The 26,578-nt window shown below is 43.9% G+C and overlaps 1 protein-coding gene across 17 annotated transcripts in view; it reads left to right on the top strand.

Moving 5' to 3' along the window:
• LOC121587606 (guanine nucleotide-releasing factor 2) overlaps positions 1-26,578 on the top strand; it is a 54,509-nt gene that overhangs the window by 4,043 nt on the left and 23,888 nt on the right. For 3 of the 17 annotated variants that reach the window (XM_041913737.1, XM_041932074.1, XM_041908810.1), the window contains exons 1-2: positions 19,742-20,563; positions 24,170-24,776. The exons of 10 other annotated variants lie outside the window; for them this stretch is intronic. In XM_041913737.1, the coding sequence (XP_041769671.1) occupies positions 24,362-24,776 (415 nt within the window). In that variant the 5' untranslated portion in view covers positions 19,742-20,563; positions 24,170-24,361. Of the gene's footprint in view, positions 1-19,741; positions 20,564-23,442; positions 24,777-26,578 lie in introns of those variants that run through there. 4 more of the 17 variants (XM_041925324.1, XM_041917082.1, XM_041904554.1 and 1 more) reach the window with 4 other exon arrangements.

Here is a 26,578-nt window from a genome sequence, read left to right as displayed (position 1 = left end):
TTTTACGCGAATTAAAAGTAACTAGCTTTGCATGATGTACATCTCAAACAAACCAGCAAAAGTTGCAAAAAATCTGGTCTTTGATTATGTTTATCATTGGCAACATCAATTTATGGCAAATCAGCAGTACCTCCAGACTGAGTACCTAAACCCCGACTAGTGAGTAATGCTCTTCAACATGGGATGTTTTAGATATCAATCATTACTAACGATTTATAAACATTCTCAAAGCCCCGCAAGCGATTAAGCATCCATACTTTTATCATACCACAAACCCATCCCCTCCTCCTCATTTTCCACCACCACAAAAGTAATCAGGTGAGGAAATAGGATACACAAAAAAAACAAAATCGTAAACGCAAGTGTCGCAAATAGAGAAATAGCTTCAAACTTGTCTCGAATCTCGAAAACGCTGCAATAAGCAATCAAGCTTGCGCACACACACACACGCATACACTTAGACTCGTCCATGGGTACCACAGATGAACTTAGGGACTGTTGTTTGGGGAGAGGGAAGAGCAATTTTTAAGGGAAGCAAACGTGTGGAGCTGATAAAAAAATTATATCCTCCAGAAAGAAAGGAGAGTTGGTAGGCAAGGGATTAGCAGTTTATGCTGTCGCTCCTAATGCACCATGCAAGATGACGAGATGACACATCCGGGGCCTCTTCTAAACTACCTTCCTCACTATACATACCTACCCATACAGACATACCGATTGACCGTGACCGTGGCAAAATCCATGGCAAAGCGAAAATCTACCGTCACTCGTAAATTGCCATTTACTGTGTATGTGTGTGTGTGTGCATGTATGGCAATGCAAACAACACACATTATCGACCTTATGCTCCAATCAACCTCCACTGGCCATCCAGCCTCCCCCTTCCCCGTCCCCGATTTTCGCACAAAACTCGTTCGTCCAAGTTCGTCGCCTGCCGCTGCATCCGAATGCTCGCTGAGCTCAACCTTCTCGCACATATGTGCATGTGTCTTCCTTATATTTGTTAGTTTACATTACCGCCCCCCCAAGCCATAACCTCTCACCTGTTCTCTACTCACCTCCTCCCTTCGCCCCTATGTTTGGACGTTCCATTAGTTTTCCTTCCAGTCAAATGGATCTAGCACAGTTCGCAACACCACCACCACCACCAATCAACCGAAGCAGAAGAAAGTGCATAGTTGGCAAAGCCAAAGAATGAAACACACACACACAAACACACACACACACACACACACACACACACACACACACACACACACACACACACACACACACACACACACACACACACACACACACACACACACACACACACACACACACACACAAACTCATTCAGTGCCACCAGCTGCCCTGGTGCGGAGGGACGATGACAAATTTTCTTCGTACGAAAATTATTCACCAATCAAACCGTCGATCAAATCGCCGTCAAAGCAAGTAACAAAGTGGTTCACAGGCAGGAAGGTGTACAGAGCAAAGGGGGAGAGGGCTGGCCCAGATGTGTCTGAGTCATCACACTTGTCACACACACACACACACACACACACACACGTGTCTCCAAACCAATTAACCAGCGGTGCTCTCCAACGTTGCTTGGAGGACGGATGCTGGGCACACCTTGCCACCCATCTCTGACATTCTGTAAGCACACTACAACAACAACAACAACGAAAACACAGCAAGTAAAGCTGTAAATCTTTACTGCCATGATTGCTGTGGCCGGGATGGGATGCTGGTTGGGAGGTTTTTTTTGTAGAATGATTGAATAACGATGCACATGTAACAACGCTGTGGAAGGTAGGCATCCGGTCCGGAAGGTTGATATACACGTGTCGAGACATGCTCCTGGACATGCTAGAACATATCTGTGGCTAGCTTCATGTGCCTATGAGATGATGTCAGCCAACGCGGCTATAAGACGATCCGATCGAACCTCACAAATTCCTCAGAGATGATCATCAGGCTGGAGTGAAGCTTCAGGTGACTAAGATGATGTCAGCTACCGCGGCAAAAAGATAATCGCTGCAACTAACTGCGACGCTTGGCGAACCTCACTGATTCCTTCGAGATCATCAGGTTGGAATTGACTTTTCTTCCTTTTTTAGGTGAAAAAGCTAGCTATAGGCAATATTGTGGCTAGAATGAAGTATGCAACTCTTCTAATTCGAGATTCAAGATCGAAAGAACACTCTCTCATAAAATATAGTGAGGTAGATATGATAACAATAGACATAGTTAAAAAAAACTAGATATCATAGAATTCGGACTCGTCCTTTCACGAAATTCTGCAAATGCAGCTGTAATATTACCAGAGTAATCATTGATTAAAGTATACCTGGATTTAGAAACAGTTTATAGTAAAACATTATTGCCATAGTACCCATAGTGCAAGTGAGAGAATCTCTTTTGCAGAATATAGAATGCCGGACTCTAGTTTCGTTTTGGGTGATGGAAGCAGAGGAGCTGTACGGGTTGGCAACGGTAATTATTCAGGAAGCGGGGGCGTGACACTGCCCGCTTTGAAGCGTTTGCGAGGGAGAGAAAATTATTCGTCATTTGCAACTAAAATGCAGATGGCAATTTGAAATGCAACAACTGGGACACTGTGCAGTTGCGTGTCAGCAAAAAGTTGAGAAGGAAAGATTGAACGAATCCAGCAAGCATACTACATTTGGACATTTAATTCTGATGCCTTTTTCACACATGTGTAAAGGTAATGTAGCACTGGAAGGATTGAAAGGAATAGAACAGCGACATAATCATGGCTTTTTAGGCCGTCCACAAGGACAGAGGAGGCGTGGTAGGCCAAATTGAGGTGGCGAGATGGCGTGGAGGTGTTCGACATTAAAGTCAGGATAGCGGATTGGCAGATGAAGGTGCCATACCGTGAGCGATTTCGGACAATCCTGAGGCCCAGGACTTGGAGTTTAGGGTAAAACACCACTATGATCGATGAACGTACCGTAAAACATAATGTACCGAAATAATGTTTTATTATAAACTGTTGCTAAATCAAGCTTTATTTCAATCAATTATTACTTTGATAATCTAAGGTCCCCTCCTTGACCTTGAATTAGAAAACTCCTAAGATTTTAACAAAACGACTGCCAAAAATTGATTTAGAACAGCCTACCACGCCCCCCCCAGTCCTTGTGGACGGTTTAAAATCATTTTACGGGCTGAATGGTCCGTTTCCATGCATACTACATGGCCAGCTCACCAGAGCCTTAATACCTTGGCAAGCTTGATACGCTGCACTAGATGTTAGGTAAATCTGATTCAGATTCATTATTATTTTTATTATTATTATTTGTTTAATTCAACGGGCTCTGTGGCGTAATTGAAGATTTGAAAAAAACCATACACAATAATCATTATATTCCCATTTTTTTCAAATTAAATAATGACGTTCCACTACACCAGCAACTATTACCAAAGAGATGGCAATATTAATGCGCAACATAGGCCATGGCAGAAATCGGAGTATCTCATGAATCTGATAGAATCTTTGAAATGTTCGAATGAATCGGAATCTTCGTTGCAAAGATTCATGAATTTCCTGAGATTTCCTAAGAATTTCAAAAAAATCATAGATCTCGAAAGATACACGAATCTCTAGAGATTCATTAATCTCATGGGATTCATACATCTGCAAAGATTCTTAGAGCTTGAGCTTCTCATTATTGTTCTTCTTGGCGTAGAAATCTTCGTGGTCATGCCTGCCTATACAGGCTTTCGGTATTTCTTGGCAAATATCACACAGCCGGATAGTTTGTTTTGCTACGGGGAGACGGACCATGCGAGGCTGAAGCCCACGACGGGCATTATGTTAAGTGGGATCGTGGAAATTCAATAATTTGAAAATCATACATCTCTAAATAGTCATGAATCCTTGGAGATATATGAATTTCAATGAATTTATGAATATTTTAAATTCATGAATCTTTGAAGATTCATTTATGTTTTGAGATTCGTGAATCCTTCGGGATTAATGAAACTTGCGAGATTCATGAATCCATGGCGACCCATTAATCTCGAATCTTTGAAGAATCGATTCGAGAATCGAATCACTCATCTCTGAAGATTCGTATGCATGAATTTCAACGAAAGATTCATTAAACCCAACACTACGCTCCGTGACAGTAAGTACGTCTCGTATAGCTCGTTGTTATCAACTGTTTGGAGTTTGTCTCTTTGATCTGCAACAGTGGATGAGTTATTAAATAAATGAATAAATTTCTTGGCTTGGCTTCAGCTGCATAGGAAAGCCGCAAACCAAATGATGCCTATATCATCAGCGTATGCTCGTATCTGGGTTGACTTAGAACTTAGACGATGGTAGCAAACCTTAGACTTAGAAGATGGTAGCAAACCATGGTTTAACAATGTCAGTTGGAAGAAAAAACGATTGAAATATCGTTGACGATCTGCTAAAATTGTGTCATGCAAGCGCACTAAATGCGAACAGTTCACACAATCTAACTGTCTGTTACACACCCATTGCCCTCGCAAAACGGGTAATGTAATCCCAGCCAAGTGACTAAGCCGCTCCAGCCGTGAAGCCGCATATTGGTTGGCTGCAGTTTTTTTTGTTGTACATCATCCACACCCGAGGCGCATATAGTGTTTCAGCCGTGGCCGACCGGGGGTAGCGTCGAGCTGCCGGAAAAGCTCTGCCGATTACGATCACATTTCACAAAGCAGCACCCTGGCGAGGTTCGGCTTCGCCTTGGTGAGTTGCTTACCAGACCGAACAATCGGAATCGGTGGAATCAAAACAAACACATGCACGCGCGTTAAAATATTTGTTAGCCAGCAGTATGAACAGAAATGAAAAAAAAGTGTTGCTTGTGATGCTAGAATCTTTCCAGCAAGCCAAGACAGCGTCAGAAATGTCACGATCCTGAAGACTAGCAGCGAAGCGACAGATTTGCTTTTTCTACTCGTTGGATCCGTTGTTGCGCATTTTCCGCACTGCTGCACGATTCCCATCACAGCCCGGGCAGTGTTCGACTGCAAACTTTCCCCTGGTAGCTGATTGCAAAATCCGTGACCTGACCCCGTATGATGGCATGAAAAGTTCTGTCCGTGCCAACGGGCATCGAACGGGCAAATGGCATATTCGCTCCGGTCGGTAATTATTAGTAGTTTTGAGCCGGTGCTGTCGCCGCCCGGGGTCGATAGATTTCCGATAACTTTTTTTTTTGCCGAGCATACACCCCCAACCCCTCCGCACCCTCTGTTTGTTTGTTTGTTGGGTTTTGTTGATCACATTTCACGGCCACGGCCCCTGCAACCTTCGCAACCGGGTGTTTGCGCGACAAAAGTTTGCCGCTTTGGTACCATCGCGGGTTGGCGCGCGGGTGAACACAATATTCACGGTCAGGCCGGCACTAACTCGATCCTCGCCTTGTCCCGCTGAGCTGTGCCCCTCATTCCTGCCCCCACGCGCGCTTTTATTGTGTTGTGTGTGCTTTTCATTCCTTTTTGATTTTGTTTGTTTTTTGTTTTGTCGCTTTGTTTTGCTGTTCCCTGGCCGGCGAACTGTGCACTAACTAGCGGTGACACCTTTTCCCGGGCGCCGACCTCCGCCGATCAGCATTGTGTTGAAGTATTTGCTGTGGTACTAATTGGCTCGGCTAAAACTAACAAATCACTAAGCTGCCTCCGACCCGGGGGTTAGGATGCGCGTGGCAGGGACTTTATAACCCCATGACGCCTTTCGTCTAACTAACACGTTTCGATACCCAGGCGTGTGTCGGTTACCGCCAGCTTGTTATCGGTCATTTTAAAAATCAGAGAAACACTACCGTCCGTTATCAGGGTCTGGGGATTTTCACGGTCAACTACTCATCATCCTCAATGATTGAGAAAAACGGGGGTGGTGTGAGAGGGAGAGGGTTTGGGAGGTAAAGCGGTTTAGCGAAATAAATGTTCACATACCGAGTGCCGAGACGGAAATAAAAATAAATCGCAAAGGATACACGTGTAAGTGTGGCGATTATCGCCGCTGTTAGGGACTGGTAGTCGGAAGGCCTGTCCCATTTCTCACTAAAGCAGCAGTGACATGGAGCCGATTTGTTCTTCTTCTACTTCATGAGTACTCATCTCCCCCCTCCCCCTCCTTGCCTCATCCTCTACCTCTCTTCCACCAGGATCAACCAGGAAACGCATTGGTGTGCGCTTCCAAGCCCACATTCCCAACGCTTTTACCATGTTTTGCTAGTTCTGTTCTCTGTTTTATTGTTACTATTGCTACTGGATGTATGTGTGTGTGTGTGATGCTGTCGTCTCGCTATCTCATGGTTTGATTTGATCCAAGGTCAGCTACCATGATTGGTCGGTAGGTAGAGAACTCCATGGAAACCGCGTTGGAAGCGCTCACTGTTTGCAACATATCCTGGCAGCAAGCAGCGGGAAACTTTTACTTTGCTCAAAAAGAGCCTGCCCAGATATGATACATATGTGTGCACGTATTCAATGCAGTTGCAACTGCCCCACCCACCCAATTATCGCCCCCGATGGGAATTTTTTTTAGCATACCTGTTTATGAGTTGATGAAATTTCTTCTGGGTTCCAACATTCAACACACATGTGGATGTCCATGTGTCTGTGTGTGTTTGTGCGTGTGTGTGTGCAGATGTTTTATTCCGGACTCTCGTTAGTGCAACAAAAAGACGAGAGATGGGGCAATAAGCGATGCATGCACGGTGTGCACTAGTGATGGGAATAGGTATAAATAGTTTGGAACGGAAAGAAACTGTGTGAAAAGAACTTAAAAAAAAAAACTACTGAACTCAGAGTCTAGATCATCTCCCTGGTTACGCTTTTTAGTTGCTTCTTTTAAATACGAGTCACTTTAAAATATCCATTCAATAATGGTATCTTGTGCTGTGCAATATCTTTGATTTTCTGTGACCAATACTAACAATTATAAATTAGAGTTTAGTGAATGAGCAAACATATTCTACTACTATGAGCAAATACATGTCTTAAGTAACTCACTTTACAGTAAATATAAAATCGAAATGTTTATAATTTAATAAGAAAGGTCTATTAGGAATCGGATAGCTTGTGCTACCCATATGCAATTTTGATGCTAATTTAATTACCTAACTCAACTATTCTGTGTGTTAAAATCATCCACCCTGATTAATTGCACTAAAGAGGTCTTCACAGCAGCCAATAGCATCTAATCACATCTGTCGCTAACAAACGCGTAAAATGCACTACGGGAGCGTCCAATATCGTCCGGTACTGCACTTTTCCTTAAGGATATCAAACTTTTCCTCTTCTAAGTTTATGGCATACGTGTTATACCGTTATCTCTGTCAGTGGGAGAGTAGGTCATGCGTTGTTATCAATCACATAGATAATATGAGTAAGTGTATCCTTCCCTAAAATAACGAGACGAGACGAGAACGACTGATTCGTGTTCTAAATGAATCGTGTCGAAACAAAAATGCTTATAAAAGAAGCTTCAGATTTAAACTGCTTGCTATGTTTATTAGTGAAGGGAAAAATTGAACTTTTGGTCAGGATCATCTGCAACTAGCTCTGAATTTCTATGGAATCGATTCCGGAATCTGTTTCAGAATTGGAATCGACTCTGGAATCGGAATCGACTCCGGAATCGAAATCGGTTTCGGAATTGGTGTCAGCTCTGCAATCAGAAACGGCTCCACAATCAAAATGGTATTTCAGTATCTCCAAGAGTCGAATAGTCGTTTGGGTCATGTGAAACTGCGAACATGATTTTAGATGGGACCATATATCATGCAATACCCATGGTTACACCTTCTTCTTCTTCTTTGGCACAACAACCGCTGTCGGCCAAGGCCTGCCTGTACCCACTAGTGAAGTGAGCTTGGCTTTCAGTGACTTATTGTTACCATAGCAGGATAGTCAGTCCTACGTATGGGGGCACGGTCTATTCGGGACTTGAACCCATGACGGGCATGTTGTTAGGTCGTACGAGTTGACGACTGTACCACCAGACCGGCGGGTTACACCATACACAAATAAAATGGATATAGATTTCAGAGGTTTTCCAAATTAGAAAGGCAACAATGTACTGAAAATGAAGCGACTGTCAAAAATGTTCAAATAAAAGAGATTTTCATATTAGAGAGGCCTCAGATTAGAGAGAGTTAGTAAGCCCAGTAAACCTGAGAGGAGAATGTGGAAAACTTAGCACGAAAACATTATTTTATTCATTTTTTCTTTTGTATATGTACCGAATTTGTTTGCTCAATGATGTTTTTTGAGAGGTTTATGTGATTTCTTGTTTCACAGGTACAACAAAATAGCTTGAAATCCAATTCTCCCACTTTAATTATTGTGTACTTGTATTCTTGTTTAGTCTTGTCGTCCTTGCCATCGATATCATCGACAAAACTCTTTAAAGTTTTAAATTAAACGACTCAGCAGCAGAAAACTTCATGCTTTATCTTCATGAGAGGTTTTATAGCTAATAATGAAGAGTGAGAAGGTATGTCGAATTAGTCAAGGTCATCAACACATTTCACATTCTTGCTCGTAAGTATGTATAAAAAAATGCAATAGCATATAAAAGGGAATTAACATGTTGAGGTTGAGCATGGGGTCTCCTGCGGCCGCTCATTCCCCTTATAGGAAAATTCGCCTCTGGCTTTTAGAGTAAAATTGTCTTAAAGATACTTCCGTACTTCTCAAACCTGTGTTAGGGTTAGAGGTGGGGCTTATCATGATCATCTTACCACAGTGAGAGCAATAGGTTCAGATTGAACTTCCTGGGGTTCATTGAAGAATCGTAGTCCTAGATGCATGCATGGAACGGATCGCACCTGGCAGGTTCGGAACGCAACGCGCATCACTAGTCTACACACACACACACACACACACACACACACACACACACACACACACACACACACACACAACACACACACACACACACACACACACACACACACCCACACACACACACACACACACACACCACACACACACACACACACACACACACACACACACACACACACACACACACACACACACACACACCACACACACACACACACTAAACTGCTCGTTATTTCTTCCGGTCGGCAAGCGGGAAGAAGCAACAACAGAGAAAGAGAGAGGGCGAAGAGTTTGGGGTCAGAATAATCGGAAACTCGTACCCAAGCGTGGGCGAAACGGGTTGCTGCATCTCCGATGTCAGAGCTGATGAAAATCGGATGCAGCATCGCTCGAGTTTTGTCCCTTCCACCCACCCACGGGCGTGGGTGCAGGATGGTTGGTGCAGGTCAGCAAAGCGAACCCCGAAATAGCATTCGAAGCAATCGATTTGCAACAACAAAGGACAACCATAGACAGGGAGAGGGGGTGGGTGCCACGGTGCAGGTATTCTGATTCATTAGTAACGATGCAGCCTATTTTTAAAAGGAAGCTGAAGGATGATTTTTGCAGTTCCTGCAAGCTCAAATAAAAGAAAAAGGCACTGGGAGCGGGGGGGGGATAGGTGAAAGAGAAGACGCATTTTGACGTGGAGGAGCGGGGGTGAAGGTAGGAAGAAACTACGCAGAACGGGCTATGCGAGCAACCGCCTCCGTCTCCACTTACACAGTTTGTTTTCACTTTTAGTCCTTCGAACCAGATTCTTGCGGGAGATTTCAATGCGTTGCATTCGCAGAGGCTCTGTACCATATTGTGCTGTATATTTAATTGGAGGAGGGAGGGGGGTTGGGAAGATAATATGATTATTCAATGAGCTCAAGCAGTCTGTCGAGCTGCGTATCTTTTCCACCTGACGAATCAACGAAAGGGATAATGTTACAAACAAAAACAAAAAGGCAAATAAAAATGCAAAAAAGAGAAAGCGAGGAAGGGCTGGTAAAAAACATACACACACCACTAGCTGGCTGCTTTTCTCTTGCAAAGCAGATGCTTTTAGATGCTTTCGCGGCTTTTAGCGAAACATTATCTAATCATCACGCTGCCTCCCTTCTCGCCAACGGTTTCGACCGCTGTCCGGGAAGGTGCAAACCCTCATTGGGATGAAAACAAACCCCTTCAATTGGAAAGCAAACACAGGAAGAGAAGGGAGGGTAAGAAGTGTTGGCTTTCAATTTTAATCGGGTTTGTGTGGCTGTGTGAGTGTGTCTGCACACTTTTTGGAATCAATTTCTTTTTCTTTATTACCTGAACCCAAGCAACCGTGGACCGCTTCCGATGCGCTTCACGCTTTGCCGGCTTTTTCCAAATTGCACACATACAAACAGACCTCGTGTGCCTTTCACCTTCTCTTTACCCCCGGTGGAAAACGTTTTGCAGTTTTCAGTGCCTGCAGGGTCCCCGCTACTGCCCACAGGCCTCACTAGTCTTTCGAATGCAATCGAGAGAAGGGAACATAGATATAAAGAAAGAGAGAAAGAAAGAGGGAGACTCACACAACACACACACACACGAACAAGGAACGGAACTTGCGGCAAACAATGCTAATGGGTGTTTTAAGTTCTCCACTTTACACCTTTGGCCGAACCATCGTCCATCGTCGGTGGCGTCCCATTTATAGCGCACTTTGTGCAGTCATAATTGCGTTTTATTACTTGCTGTAACACTTTCCCCGCCCGCTCCCACACCTCCTTTTATTTTCCCTGAGAATATTAGCGTGAAGCAATTTGCATTAATTTTCCATTCGACATCAATAGGAGCGTTATGATCATGCTCTGCGCTGTGTCCTTTTAGTGGCGGTTGCTTGACAGGACGGGCAGAATCACTACACCGCGAGAGAAAGAGAGAAAAGTGCTGGAAATGATTCACCTTTCAACCCCCTTCTCATGGGTGGCGTGATGTCATGCATTAGGTTTGTGAGGATCATGTAATTCCAGCGTTTACAAAGAAAGTTCTCTGTAGCCCCCTTTGCTTCTTGGCTTGTATTTGTGTGTGTATACACAGTGGATTGGAACACTGTCGCAGAATAAAATAATACTTTCCTCATTATCAGCTGAGGGTTTGTTATTGTTCCAAGCTTTTTCGTTTCGTTAAATCGCTAAATATGATTTGACCAGATTGGATAACTTTCGCGAATTTATTACTATTTCCTACGACGTCACAGCGACGCATGGATAGAATTACATAACATCCATCAAGAGCGTAATGTATATAAAATAAAAGCTCAACCATTCTCCTCAAACTTGTCCAGTTATCAATTGATATCTTAGCATTTTTACGGAACAGATGAGCTTTTGTCAACATTTATCATTTACCAGCCTCTCGAGATCTAAACAAGTTCAAAATCTGTATTTTTTTTAATTATGAAGATAACCCAGCACCAACATTGGTGCTTCAGATGGTTCAACTAAGGAATAGAATTTTGAAAATCTTTCGTAAAATGTTTGAAGAAGCGCTTTTAAAGCGCTGAACGGCAGTTCTTCCGACCTTTCCTGTCCAGAAAGCTGAAACTTGCGGCTTGTCAGTAGAACAGTCTTCATCATCCGGGTTGTATCCAATTGACAGTTACGATCCGCCATATTGGATTTCACCATTTGTTTACGCATTTTAATTTTTTTGTTTTCTATTGTCTCTTTGAAATCAATTGTAATACTTTTTTAAATCTTAAAATGTCAATCCATACAATTTTAACCTTTCTTGCACAATGTATATCCTTCTGCAAGCAAATTCAATCCTTCATGAGCTGATCCTTGATGACCAGATCGACCCCGCGACAAATTGGCGTTTGTTTTCATATTTTTCAGGCTGAAATAATCTAGGCTGATAATCTGAGGCTAGTCAGCCGCCAAGTGTGAAACTCCATATGAAACATTTTTACAACTGTTACTGTCACAACAACAATTATTGTGTGTAAACAAATTAATGTCTTGAAACCGTTTTATTCGTCGTAGACTCGCCGTTCGATTGAGCATTATTCTAATACTAATCCTTGCCGGGCGATCACCCTTCTCCTGGATCCCTCTCACGCACAATAACCAGATGTGCCTGATTGTGGCATTGAATATCGAATATTTATTATTTCACGAACACTGATTTTTGCATCCGGAAACATGAAGTACTATGTATAGACAAATGTTTTTGTAGAATTGTATTATCTGCTTGATACACCGTTTTCGAGTCCAAATAAACAATGTTAAGCTGCTTGTGAACATTGTTGAACTGTAAGAAAACATGACGTTCAACTGAAATACTGATGCCTATCTGGTCTTTGTTCAATCGTAAGTACCAGCTAACTTTCGTCAAATATCTTCAAATCGCTTTGCAATCACCGGTAAGTTGAAGTCGATCAGAAGTGCATTTAGCAGTAATTAAATGTCATTGATATGTTTCAATGAAAAAATATCTGTTTGGCAGTTACATCCATGGGGAAGTCACCCTTGGGAGACCGTTACGAAACTCTTGATTGAAATCCTAATTTGCCTTCTAAGGCGATTAAGATCTTGAATGCCTTCTAATCGCTTTCAAAGCCTTTCAATGCTGGAATGGATACTTCCCCCGTCCTTACGAACGTTACGTAATTTATGGCGGGCCCCTTGAAGAGTTTTTGATGATGGCAGGGTTTGCGAATATTATATTGACATCTTCAGCGAGCTGTTATTGTTGCTTATTTCCACCATATAATAGACTTTTTCAGCGAGATTTTTTCTTTATCTCAGGTATCACAGGGTGTAAACAAAACAAGGGACTCCTCAATAGCAACACTGAACATGCTAATGCCTGTTTCCGTAAAATTCAATATCTCGCTGAATTAGTCGATGATATGCTCGAACAAAGCAACAAATCGCTTAAGGCAGCGGTCGGCAAAGTCCGGCCCGCGGGCCAAATGCGGCCCGCCGCAACATTCTATCCGGCCCGCGAAAGGTTTTGACTGATTTTGAAAGATGGGAAGAAACTATTCGTATACAAATTACTAAATATCTTTTAGAATAGCATTTTATGCCATCGAACTTTTTCAATTTTAATTAAAGTACTATGGAATGGCAGGCCTTGACCGTCAACGGTTGTTGTGCCAAAAGAAGAAGAAGAAGACTATGGAATGACGGATCGTTCGGTATGTTTGAACTCAAGATCAATATCCCCGTAACTTTTACAAGAAAAAATGCCTTTTTTTCGGCTAGCTGTAGAAAAAAACTAGGAGAGACAATTTCTTTACATGTACATCATTTGAAAGGTAATTATTTAAGCTTACTTGCACAAATTTATCTCAGACTTGGCGAGTTGCCTTTCGTCAGTTATCCCGAATTTTCACCATGATGGACGAAGGCATCCTAAGTTTTCTCGACAATTTTTTAGAGAAAAGCTTTTCCATCATGTTGGTCCAGAAAAAATCGATGGAACACATGTGATGGATGTTGTACCAGTTTGCGGACTAAGGTGTCATATGCAAATTCTGCCGTTACGACTTTTGTATCATCCCCGGAATATCCGCAATATGTTTTGCGGCGTGGAAGGATGGGGTCTTTAAGAAGCGATATTGATCCTTTTTTTGTTATTTTTTGACTAATCACATTTTTGGCCATCTATTGCCGATTCTCAAATGATTAAAGATTACAATTAGCGTTTAAAGCAGGTATCATCAATTTTGAATCATGCTTAGATGATATAATTACAGAAAAACAACAATAATACCTAAGAGGTTTCTAAAAGGTTAAATTGTAATAAATTAAGCGCTGATAAAAAACCGCATTCTCCTGGCCCGCGGCACTTGATCATTTACTTAATTTGGCCCTTTACCACAAAAGTTTGCCGACCGCTGGCTTAAGGTGTTCATACAATCGTCAAACCCCTGTATCTCTAACTCTCAGTGCATCATAAAAGCCGTCATTCAAAATGTGAGGAAAAAGACGTGGGACGCACGCAGCAAGCGATGCTAAAAGTGTCTATAGAATATGATCACCTCTGGGCTGCCGCACAATCAATCTATCACACACACACACGCACAAAAAGTACCCGTGTTGTGTTGATCCGATAAAGCCTGGCGGTAAAGGATCTCTACGGGCGTTGGGCGGGTGCATTTGCATGCTCGGTCCGACAAGATGGAAACCGGACCGAATCCTTCATCATGCGCTGCTGCGCCGCTGCAAATATGATACCATTACGCCCCAAGGCCAAGGCTGTTGAAGCTGAAGCCTTACGCAAACGCTGGTGGATGGGAAATGCGGAAAAGACCAGTACGTACCACAGACTCGCACCAGGACTAGAGCCAAGGGGGGCGACGAATAAAGGCTGCTCGAAAAAAAAACGGGGTACTTGGCGTGCGAGAAGGAACCGGAAAAATGCACTCAATCAATTTCCCACTCATTGTCAACACTTTTTCACGTCCTTTCGCCATTTTTCACCTGTGGCTTCCGGCTCTGCTCCAGAGACCGTGCAGGCCGTCGCGAGGCATAAAAACAAAAAGCAAATACAAAAAAAAAAAAAACTAACCGTGCTCTCTCTCTACCAACGAACGGCGAGCTTTGCGCGATCGATTTTTTTCCACTCGGGAAAACCGCGCACTCCGTAATAGCGGGCGGTTACTAGCATCCATTTCCGCCGCGATTGCGAAGGACCGGGCTAGCGCGCGCAGAAAAACGAAATAAAAAAAAAACAAAGACAGTAATCTCCCATTTGCAACGTTCAGCACGTTTTAGTGCCGGGTGGGTGAAAATCTTGGCGCTTTTCCAATCGGCGCACCGCCGTACGGACGCGCCACGCGGGTGGAACGTGTCGATATCGAGTTTTTTAATTATTTAAATTTTATTCACACTTTTTTCCAATCGGGGGCTGGCTCTTCTGGCGCGCGCAAGTTTGAGGTGGACAGCACCACGCGGGAATCCTTTTTTACACGCACAGTATGAACAATGATGGACAGATCAATGCTGTGGTTCGCGTTGACCAATAAATTGACCGCTGGCGCTGGGCCACAGCAGATTTTAATGCCACAATTGCAAAACAGTTCATTTTCCGCCAGTTTTTTTTTTTTTTGGGTGGCAGAGGGCGGTAGTGTAAGATGAGGGGAATTGTCGACTACTTTTGTTGTTGGGTTTGGTGCTGTTTAACTATTTTCACCTGCTCAATACAGGCAGGGCACGTTCTTGCAGTTTACCATTCCAACCACGTTTTGGTTCATAATTAAGCAATGCCGAGTGCCACCGCCACCACCAACTCTTTTCCTCTTTGTTGGTAGCTGTCGGCGCCACTTGGAAATAATTATCATTTTCAATGTTTACACTGTAAGTGTCCGCGCAAAACCCGTCCGAGCCGAACACACACACACACACACACCAAACCGGAAACCAAACCGTACCAAGATTTGATCCGCTCTCTCGCCTCTCTCGCTCTTTGTCTGTCTCTCTTTCTCTCTATCTCGCTCTGACTCTCACTCTATTGCTCTTATTCTCAGTGACATTTATGAGTTTTTCCTTCCCCTTCGTTTTTCCCGTACACGCTGCACATTTGCATGCACACAGCTGCACGCAGCTGGTTTTCTGGACGCAGAAACAACAACAACAACAAAAATGCTCCTAAAACAGATCACATATCCGGTGCGAATTGCGAATAAAATTCTCTCCGCTCGTCTTCCCAAAAACCCGAGCAACACAAAAGTTCGGGATGTAAATTTACAGCCCGTTGTTGGTCGCCAACCCAGATTACGTGGGCGGCAAGCAGCCCCCCCCCCTCGAAATGCAATCACACACACACACACATTGCTTTCGTTGCTTGGTACGTTTTTTTATTTTCTTTTACGCGCGTAAAATCTAGTGGCGACGGCGGCAGCTCTGCTACGCTTTTTTGCTTTATGATGATGATGTTTTTTTTCTTCTGCACTGTCCATTATCGATCCGAAGCTGAGTCAGAGTGTGCACAGCACTGCCCGACCGACGTTGTAGAAAACTGTAATTTACCAATGGGTGAGAAATCCATTCTGGCAGCCGCCCTTTTCGTCGGTAGCGTGAAAGGCAAAGAGAGATAAACGTTGGACAATGAATGGCCACCATGAAGGGTTGAGGGGGGGGGGATAAAACGGGTTGCAAGATATGTACCGACCGGGTGGACTCGATGGGAACTGTGAAGGGGAAAAAATAAGCGATTTCTGGGAACGAGAGAGAGAGAGAGAGGCAAGCGAGGAGATGAGATGCATTTGTGACGCACTTTAGTAAAAACCGAACGCATTTAAAAATAAAGCCTGTTTTATGGAACTCCGTAGGACGATCCCGGGTTGCGATTTATAGCATTGCTCCATGTTTGTCGCACACGCAAACTCCGGCTTCCGCTGCTTCCCGTAACATTCCTCCAAGAAATCTCTTCCTCCCAAGCTTTACCATTTTAGGTACAGGCGATTGATCGTGCGATCCGCTTGACCGCCACGATTCACGAAACTGCCCATGAACTTCATTCCGAACTTCCCTTTCCACCGCGATCTAGCCGTGCACGATTAGATTCGTCGAAGCTTTGAGCATTAGCATAATTCGATGCCGCGAATTTCGCTTGCCCATTTTCCCTGGCCCGGTGTCACGTGTTCCGCATACACGCGTTGAAATTGTTGGCTCCAATTTTCATCCCGCGCGAAGTCTTCAATGGCATAGACAACGAACCGGTGTCCGATCCCGGGAGGGGGAGTACAGGTATACTCTACAATAGCAAAGCCGTGTGTGTCGTTCAGCGATACTGTCCATCTACTTTTAATTCACAAGAACCGACCGGAGTGCTTCCACCCTCCTACTAAATCGAGTGAAAAAGACGAAACAAAAACGCAAACAAACACACCTACAATATCGGCAGCATAGGGGTGGGAAGGAAGGAACGGAAATAAATCACCCACGAAACAATAACCGATGGTGGGATGATGGCGGGCGGTGTGGTGCAGAAGGTGGGCCGAAGCTTAGGAACGCCGTCGATCGTTTGGCTCTTCCTTCGGTCGCATGCAAACAATCGGCAATTTATAATGTCGCGCCGATCGCATCAGCAGCAGCAGCATCGTCTTCATCATCATCATCATCTGCCAAAATTGGTGTGTAAAAAAAAACACAAATCACAGCAAGCGAGCAAGATAGGGGGACGCACACAACAAATCAAGGAACCACTTAAACCATCCCCGCCCGGGTGCCCGAACGCACGAAGGGGGAACAATCGCGAAATCCGGAGCAACAGATTAATTCCGCCTAAAACGGTCAAACTCCCTCCTAGCACGCTGTATAGTAGCTATTTATTGCATCCCGTCGCATTGGTGCGCTCATTTCGTTTGACTGACTACGGTCCGGGAAAATAGGGTTTTGCATATAGCATGGCAGAAAAGAAGTAACGACATATTTGATCGATTCTGAGACATTTTTTGGATTTGTTTGTTTTTTTCTTTCTTCTGGGCACACTCAACTGAACCTGTACGTCGCCTCTTCGTCGTTGCACTGGTACTGTTTGGAATGTAACGTTGAATAGACAGGTCGAATGATGCTTCTTCGTACTGTCCATTTAACACTTTCTTGAATCGGAGACTTTATTTTTTTCCAAAATGAAAGGATTTGAAACTGACGTAGCTATATCTGCCACAATCTGAGATTTTCTATTTTTCCATTTATTACTACATGCGGAGAAAAATTTTACAGCAAAAGATATGCAAATGAGGATACATACTACCAGCAAATCTCAAATCAAAAGCAGCAAACCGAACGGAAACGGAGCCGATTTTATGATAGTGTTTGTGCGGCCACGGTGCACTGGCTGCGTTCACGTGTTGTTCGCCGGAGAGCCGTAAAAATGCAATTAAAATCTCGCACGGCAAAGTGAAGGGCTAGGTGCAAATGCATTTTGATGTGCTGACCAGAGATGGCAAACTCTCGCACCAGCCCTTTCGAGCTGTTCGGCAATATAAGCTTCATCTTGCAGCTAGTATCCATGGATACATAGCCTCTAATGCTAGGGCTTGTACCTTCAGAGCTTCGAGTTAGATTTTGTTGGGCAGCTCTGTCTCGAAGCGTTTTAGTTTGATCTCACCGACCACTACCACACAGCTTGCTAGCTAGCTCGCTGCAAATTTACGAATTGGCACTATGAAACTGCTAGTGGACATTGCGCCGGCATCATTTTAATCGCTTACTTTTGTGGGGTATCGATATTTTTGAGCGGAGGGCTTATTGACGTGTTTCTGATGTGTTCGATTGTACAATATTTACAATGTAATTAGGATTTTTTAATGAAACAAAAAATACACACACACTAGCATATTCCATTTATGGCATAGCCGATCTTACACTCACAAAAGATCTTACAATCTGCGTCCTAGTGATTGTATACGATGGGGTGGTGTTCTAATTAAAACAATTTCAAATTTTAAAGCAAATTGTTTCACGTTAACCCACGGATTGTTAAATAAAAAAAGTGTAATTGAATAAGAAATTGCTTATTTTCTGGTGTAATTCGCTCTAATTCTAACAATTAATTTTATGTCAAATTCCAAAAACTGAAATCAAGCTTACCATCTTATAAAATTTAAATGAAAATCTCAATGATCGAAAAAAGCGTCTATTCAAGATACGCTGATGTATTCGGAATGAATCGCCTAATACGAGAACCTACTGCACATTAAACAAGTTTGGTTCGACTTATCCAGGATGGAAATATTTATTCAGCAAAAAAATTGACCATCAAGATTGCAAAGAAAATCAAGAAGAGAAGAACCGAATTATTTTTTTAAATTTTGTTCTGCAATATTTCCCTTCCTTTCGTGAATAATGAATTTGGCTTTATCAAATTAATTTTGTTTATCTATTTATCGTAGGACTTTACTAGGCCAGCACGGAAATAAACAAGGATCTCTAAATGCTGACTTATGTAAATTTCAAATAAAATGGACATTACAACATTTAATTTACAACATGCAAGTTGCCATGGATTGCTTTGTCAGTAAATGGTTGAAAAAAAACAGTTCTGACTAACCTAGCTGGAGCAAAAATGTGAATGACTGTAAGGAGCGCTGTGGAATAACCTTCGCATTCCAGCCACCGAAATAAAAAAAAAACGCAGCAATTTTAAATATCTTTTTCAATTAACAAATATGGACTGAATATAACAACCCTATCAACGACCCCTTTTATATTTTAATCCAGAACGCTAAAATTTCAGCATGTCAGTGGAACAATAGTTATCATCCGGATTGTGTTCCCCACAATTAGTTGATAGTTGCGTCCCGCCGTATTGGATTTTACCAATGAGGCAAGATGAGTTTCAAAATAATTTTGCTTTCGCTTTTGCTATTTGAAATGAGTTACAATATTTTCATATTTGATTCATATTCAGTTTAATATTCATATTCATTACCAACCTGATCGACCCTGCGACCCCAGCGTTTGTTTACATATTTTTCAGGCTGAAATAATCGAGACTGTAAATCTGAGACTAGTTTCGTGTGCAATATTGTATGGGGCGTTGACATGATTTCAATCGCTAACTGTCAAACTTCTTGTAAAAAGTTTTGCTTGTATTTTAAAATCCCCCATCGCTGGAATAGTTGCCCCTGTTACTGACTCACGTTTTATTTCTTAAAACTGTTGCAAACAAACATAACAACTCAACGTGCGCCCGTACGGCCGATGAAATTTAACCACAGTGCGCAATCGGTTTTTTATTGTTGGTCGCGCTATGCCCCCGCCTACTTCACGATGGTGATGAAGCGCAAGCCGAGAGCGCGCCGATTTGAAACGGATAGAGGGACTGCTCGCGAGGCCGGCTTGCTGCTGACTTGCCACTACGGATTGTGCTGGCAAGCAACCGCCAGTGTGCTCTCGGACACTCCGGCATATCAGTTGTGCCAATCTGCCGGGTTTCGGTCAAGGGGTTTTTTTTTTGGTGTTCGTGTAGCCAAATATTGCGCGCGCGCCCATTTAGCATTGTGACGTTCAGGCGGAGACATCGTCGAAAACGGTTTCGCGATCGCGCGTTCATCTTCATTGTCGCTTTCGGCGCGCTGGTTGGTGATAGATTCGCTAGACGTGTGTGTTTTTTTGGGATGACAACCAAAGGCGATAAGCCCGGAAGAGATCCGGTGGTCATCCCGCTAGGAAGTGGACATCAAACAAATCTGCTTCAGTGGAGCGCACGCTGCTATCAGTTAACACTTTCAAGGAGGCCTCCCTTCGCCTATACACTCTCCGCAATCAACGTTCGAGTGAAACTTTGAAGTGTCAAAAAACGAAAGGAATCATTTGTGAGCAGCTCACAAAAAAACAACACAGCGCTTTTGCTTTCAATTAGTGCATTTCGAATATTCAGTGCACGATCACGATCGTCCGGAGTTTGGATGCTTCGTCGGGTGCATTCCAAAGTAGAAGAAAGTGCTTACATCGGTCCGTTGCGGGCAGTGTTTTGTGCATTAAGCGATTATTGTCTGCCCTGCCCTGTTGCACGAAAGGAAAGCAAATACGTGATACGTTTGTGCGTGCGTTTTTATTCCAAAATTCGTTTACCTGGTTTATAACACTAAAGTCAACATAGAAAAGTGTGCACATTTGATGAGTTTAAAACTGAAGTGATTAGTGAAACAATACTGGGACCGTGCATATGTTCCGTACAGGTTCCTACTAAAGCATTGGTGCGTTTTTTGTCCATCCTCAATGTGCAGCGTGCGTCGAACTCAAACCTTCCTGCCGATGACGGTTTTTGATTTTTATGTATTTATGGCCCATGAACCAAACCACAAAGCTTGGCGCAAGGCTATAATAGATAAGCTCAGTCGCTTATGTCAGCCCTACCGCAGCAATTGCATCGACGAGAGACCGCCCTCCCCATTGCAATTTCGATCAGTCGATGGGCGATGGCGATCTGAAGATGTACCGGCGCGTCACCTAGGTTGCGTAGCATCGAGAGCCTCCCCCGGGGACGTAAATGAATTAAAAAACGGTATCCATATTTTATGTTGCTGCTGCTGGAAATTATAAAAACCGAGCAGAGGCGCGGCGCCAGCTTTGCGTAACTGACCGCGTCGGATTTCAAATGGCTTCACCCAATGCTGAAGGAAAATTCGATTTCAAGCAAACGAAGGGACGAACGAGGGGAAAAGAGAAGGAGATTGGCACGGTAGGGTACTAACGAACGAAACGCAGCCCATTAAGATGAGGATTACAATTAATAAGTCTATTGGAAACATTTATGGCGGAAGCGGGACGGAGGCAGCCCCATCTCTTTATTCGATTTAGCATGGTATAATCCTGGTCACGGCACCATACGGTTCGCGCGCGAGGTTTTGCAATTCCGTTTGCCGCCGTTTTATGACACGTTGATCAAATGGGTTCGTCCGCTTTTGTACCTGGGATGCGGGGAAGATTGGAAAAAGAAACTCACACACGCACAGGCACACAGAAACATTTTCCAATCATCTTTTCCTCGCATCGAAAAGGAAGACCTAAGAAGCAGCGCTTTTATCCTCCCGACTAATCAGTGATACCGGCGGTTGCTTCCTAATATGGCTTTTTCTCTATGTTGGTCGATTGGCCACTGATGTCACCGCGTTAGGAATAGCGTTGTGGTAGAATAGCAATGAAAAACAAAAATAAAAATAACAAGAAAGATATTTAGTACAGCACCGACACAAGTCGACTCAACGGGCGGAAATCCGTTGCCGACGCAATTGCCTGGTACGGTTTTGTTTACTTAGTGCGTGTTAAAGACCGGGCAACCCGAGAGGTTGGGGGGGGGGGGCTACCACAGAGCACCACGCGATGTCATCGATGGCTCTGGCTATGGTCAAATTCCAGCATTTGAATCATCAGCTCAGAAATGTCTTCCGCGGCAGGCGTCCGATTACGATGTGTCGTACCCCGGAATCGGTACTTTTCATTCGCTTCTTCTTTTTTTACTAGTTGCTGGTTGGTTCCATGGCATAATTACAACCTCTTCCCCCTTCAGTTAAAGCTACGATGGAACAATTTTAATTACTGTTAACGCGGGCTTTGCGGACGAAGAAGCTCGTAGTTATTGCTTGTTTATTATTTTACACTAGCATGCGTGTGTGTGTTAGGAGCCATTGCTTCTCGGATGTTTTCACTGTATGGTGTCACCCTTTGAAAAGACTTTTTTTTGTTTAAATCATTTTTTGAGTTTCAATCACGTACAACTTCCTGTCTTGCTCTGTGAAACCCTTTTAAAAGATTATTTACGTCACCCAAAATGAACGGAAAACAGCGGCTTTGTCTGTTTTTACCCTTAGTTTTCCGCCTGGTGTCCGTGGAAAGCTGAGCTAAACGAGCAGAAAAAAGTGGAAAAACATCCCAAGAGAGTGAGTGCGAAAACTCGCACGGACACATAGTGATCTATTTTTAGCACCGAATGGCAAACGTCATACGACATGATCTGATCCCGATTCGCTTCAATCAAATGCAGTTGATGCCGCTATGGGGCTTCTTCACTGCCATTCTGGGCTAGTCATTTGCCCTACCCCAAAATGCCGAGGGATCGTTGATCGTTTCGCCTGCAGAAGAAGGCGACTGCTTTGCAATCCGAATCTTTTATTACCTGCATCCGTTATAGTTTGGCGTTAGATTATGCTGCGTGTTTGTGCTGCGAAAATGGGTGAATATTTTGCAGAAATGTTTGTAAAGTAAACAAACAACGCTCCAATTCGTTTGACTAGTGCTTTATACGGAGCCCTGGTGGTACTTGTCCTACATCCTCGATGGTGGTCCTCGGTACTAGAATGAAGCGCACATGTTTATTGTTGAAAGCGCACATTATTGCATTCTACATTCCAAAAGAATGTGGTGAATATGCGCTGGTGGTCCTCGGTTTAAGACATACATCCGGTTGTTTATGATTCCGGCTTATGAAATCGCACATTAGAACATTATTGTGGATCCTTGTGAGGGTGCAACAATACTTTTCGCGTGTTTAATTACGCGTTGAAGGGTGGCTGCGTGGGGGTCAGAGACCAGCCAAGACTTAACGGGTTTTGGGTCACGCACGGTAAGATTCTTAACTTTTCTGCTCCCAAAAAAGAGTCCGTAACGTACTAATTCGGTGTGTAGGCTTTAGAACGGGTTCTATTAGAGCAGACGGGGATAAGGTAAACCCGCATCTCGCATATATTTCACGCACCGCCAAGAGGCTCCAAGAATGCCGCACCAACCTGCGCGTAGAGAAGGCGATATATCACCACTGCGAACCTCTGGACCGTTTCGTAAGACACAAGCGTGTGGTTTCCGGTCGGCTGCTCTATGACGTGCTCTCTTGTATGGAGCCGCTTGGACAGCCGTTGACCGACGGGCCAATGGTCGGAAGATGCTAACATCCCCAGCTGCTGCTGCTTTTGGAATTAGAGCTTCGGTTTGGAGCTGCTGCTCCAATCGGATTGAACTGAACCGTGGAAACGATTTGCTTCCTAACTCCCAGATGGTTAATCCGGCTCTGGGTTTTTGTTTTCTATTTGTCTTCGTCTGTGTGTGTTGTGACCGGAACGGAATCGTTTGGATCTGTTGCCACAGCTCCAACTCCGCAACGTCTTGGATGGCTTATGTTTTTTGCATTTTTAATGCGCTTTTTCCGAGAGAATTTGCTGCTCGGCATTCTCGATGTATCTTTGTCTGTGACCCTCAGCCGAAGTTGAAGTTGGCAAAGAATTTCCTCCTCTTACCAGACCGGCCCGTGGTGGTGACGACGACGATGATGATGGGATTGAGGAAATCTGACGACATGGTCTTGGTTCACGGTCGCGTTTATTAGACGCGTAAAATGGAATAAAAAACAAAAGACGGGAACCAAGAAGCAGAGGAAGAAGAAACACATTACCACAGGGCGGGGAATGCAGAGCTTTAGTGACGTGTGTTGCTGGGAACTGAATGTCTATTTCCTTCTTCTATGTCGCTTCTATGGTTCACATCTGTCCAGCAAAAAAAAACATAATTTAATGTCACGGCAATCGGTGTTGATACAGTTCCTGGTTTCTGGAGAACTTTCGTAGACTTCAAATTGCATCTGATGTTAGATTGAGCAAAAAATGTTATCCAATTTTGACAAGAGCTTAAATATGGTTCTAAAAAGCAATGGTTCTCTGAGTACAGGGTACAACTGGTGAGAACTACTCAAATCGCAGATAAAGTTAAGGAATTTTCTGCAATAACACCAGCACGGAAGAAGGTTTGAGCTCGTCAAGTGCTGCCATCGTTGTGCTTAATGAAATATTCTTCGCACATCTTCAAAACGCTAGAACTTATACCCCTGTGAGTGAGTGTTCCGAATGAGGCAATAAAAATGTGTGTTGGAACTGTGCCTTCGCCCTTCCTGCAGTGCCTTACCAACAACAAAGTGATCGCTGTGAGTGCATAACGAAACAATATAGCCTAACAGAGTTTGAAATTAAAGCGCGAGAAAGAGAGGGAGAGCAACCGCAACACACAAGATGCCCGAGTTTGACGACTCGTTCCTTTTCGACTGTGCCTCGTTCGAGCGGAAGAAATGGAAAACCCATCAGCTTCGGTTCCATCCGTCCGCCGTGGTGCTCAAGAGCGCCTCCAATCTGGACCCGTTTCTGGACGTCGACTTCAAGAAAGCGCCAGTGCCGGCTGCTCCCATCATGCGCCAAGAGTGCGCCGGTTACGTGGCGGAAGTGTCTAACAGCAGCGCAACACTCGACTCGCCTGGGCTGGGGCGGCGTACAGCGGCCAGCAGAATAAAGCTGTTCGGTGGGTCCTACTCGTCCACGTATGACGTGAGCCAGTGGGAGCGGCAGGACCGGCAGGAGCTGTCCAAGATGCCCCACGGCCAGCCATTCCTGTACAAGCATCTACCGTTGGACGACCATGACGAGACGTCAAGTAAGCTATGAAGGCCTCCTGGGGATCCTGGGACCTATTAGGATTTTCGTCTTCTGCTCTCCTCTGTTATGCTTTCTCTTGTCGTAGCCAAATATAACAACAGTCCTGAGTTGCTTTGGCGCGCGCTGACGTGCCTTTTACGTATTCCGCTTGTTTTCGTCCTTCAAACGCAACTCGGCAAGTTGCATGCGCCTGAATGGAGAAAGTAACTTACAATACACACCCATAATGGCCAGGGCAGCGACGGCGTGCGGCTGAGCACATCTCACTGGTCATTTTTAAGGCGTTGTATTACGCAGTTCCAACTTTTCCTTTCGGTCTATGTTTGTTTGTTTCTCTGATTCCGATCCGTGTCCGGCGCGAACAAAAAGCTTGCTGTTGTTGTTGTTTTACTTTTTATTTCGCTATGCCTGATTGGAATTTTACCAATCACAATACACCATAAAACACACCAGAGTGATTTTGACCGCTATTAATTAGGCTAATGCATTCAATTAACCAGGATTGTTTGGTGGTGATGGAAGTGTTGGTGGTTATGGCTGGCAGGCAGAGTGTGTAATGTAATTGTTCAATTCATTAAGCACTAAACCCCTCCCGACTGCATCACACGCCACGTGGGTATAACTTAATTTGATGCATGTTAAATAAATTTGACGCTTTGTTGTGAACCGATGCCTCCAGTACTGTCGTTGACATTAGCAAACTTTGTTTTTCCATTCTCGTATCCTCCCTTATACGTGTGTGCATTGCCCTTTCATTACGTGCTGACACCGTGCCAATTGCTGATAATTAAGGCGCCTATATTCGATCTATACTAAAAAGCTTCCCACCGTTCTCTAACATCACACCTCATGAATGGCAGGCTTGTTGTTTGATAGTACATGCTGTTGTGGGTGTTTTTGTTTTTGGTTTTTACATTTCTTTCCCCCACAACCTATGACCGGGCGCCGCAGCCGCCAAAAGCAATTAATTAGTTAATTAATTATTGCACATCATACACAAACACCTCCGGACGTGCGCTCCGTAGAAGCAACCGCGTAGCATGAACACGGAACCTTAGCCACACGCTTTTCAGCACGCTCCACCGGTGGGGCATACGTTGTTGTTTTTTTTTTATGTCTTGGTCGGTTCACTACATCGCCCCAGCGGCACACGACCGACCTAGTCGTCCGCCGATGTTTTGTTACATCCGCCGCTGCAAAGAATGCACCATGCGCGTGAGGTTTGTTTGCTATCGCTCCATCGAGGGGGTGGGGGACAGTTTGTAGTAGTATGTATGATAGTGTGAGTATTTATTCTTCTCCTTTTGCGTATCTTTGCGTGCGTATCACAATCGTGACGATAGGCCAAATAAGAGTATGCAATTCTTTGAAAGCGATCCAAATAATTAAAAAGGGAATCATAAAAGGGAAAAATGTTTAACGAGCGGATTGAGTACGTTGCAAAAACAAAACAACCCACCTGTTGTTGCTGACCGAAAAGTGTGCACAGGTGTACAACTAAATAGCAATTACACGCTATCGGTACCAGTGCGGTATGTTGGTACCATGCGTAGCACTCTGGCTTATGGCGCTGAAGAAGGTGAGTTCAAATCTGACCAGGACTCATCTCTCCCGTGGGAATGATGATCTTCATTCGTATCTTTTTACAGTTTTATCGGCGTTCTACTATATATTTCATTAGTAGGTAATAGTTTTACACGACTCTCATAACGAGAAGAGTTTTAGAGAGAGTAGTGTGAAAGTGTGGTGTTGTCGTATTTATTTGTGCTTTGTCACATCCGGCACCATCGCGCGAGAGTA

Source organism: Anopheles merus, chromosome X (genome assembly GCF_017562075.2).
Source record: "Anopheles merus strain MAF chromosome X, AmerM5.1, whole genome shotgun sequence".
Lineage (NCBI taxonomy): Eukaryota > Metazoa > Arthropoda > Insecta > Diptera > Culicidae > Anopheles > Anopheles merus.
Note: the sequence above shows the minus strand (reverse complement) of the source record. Positions and strands in the feature narration are given on the sequence as shown.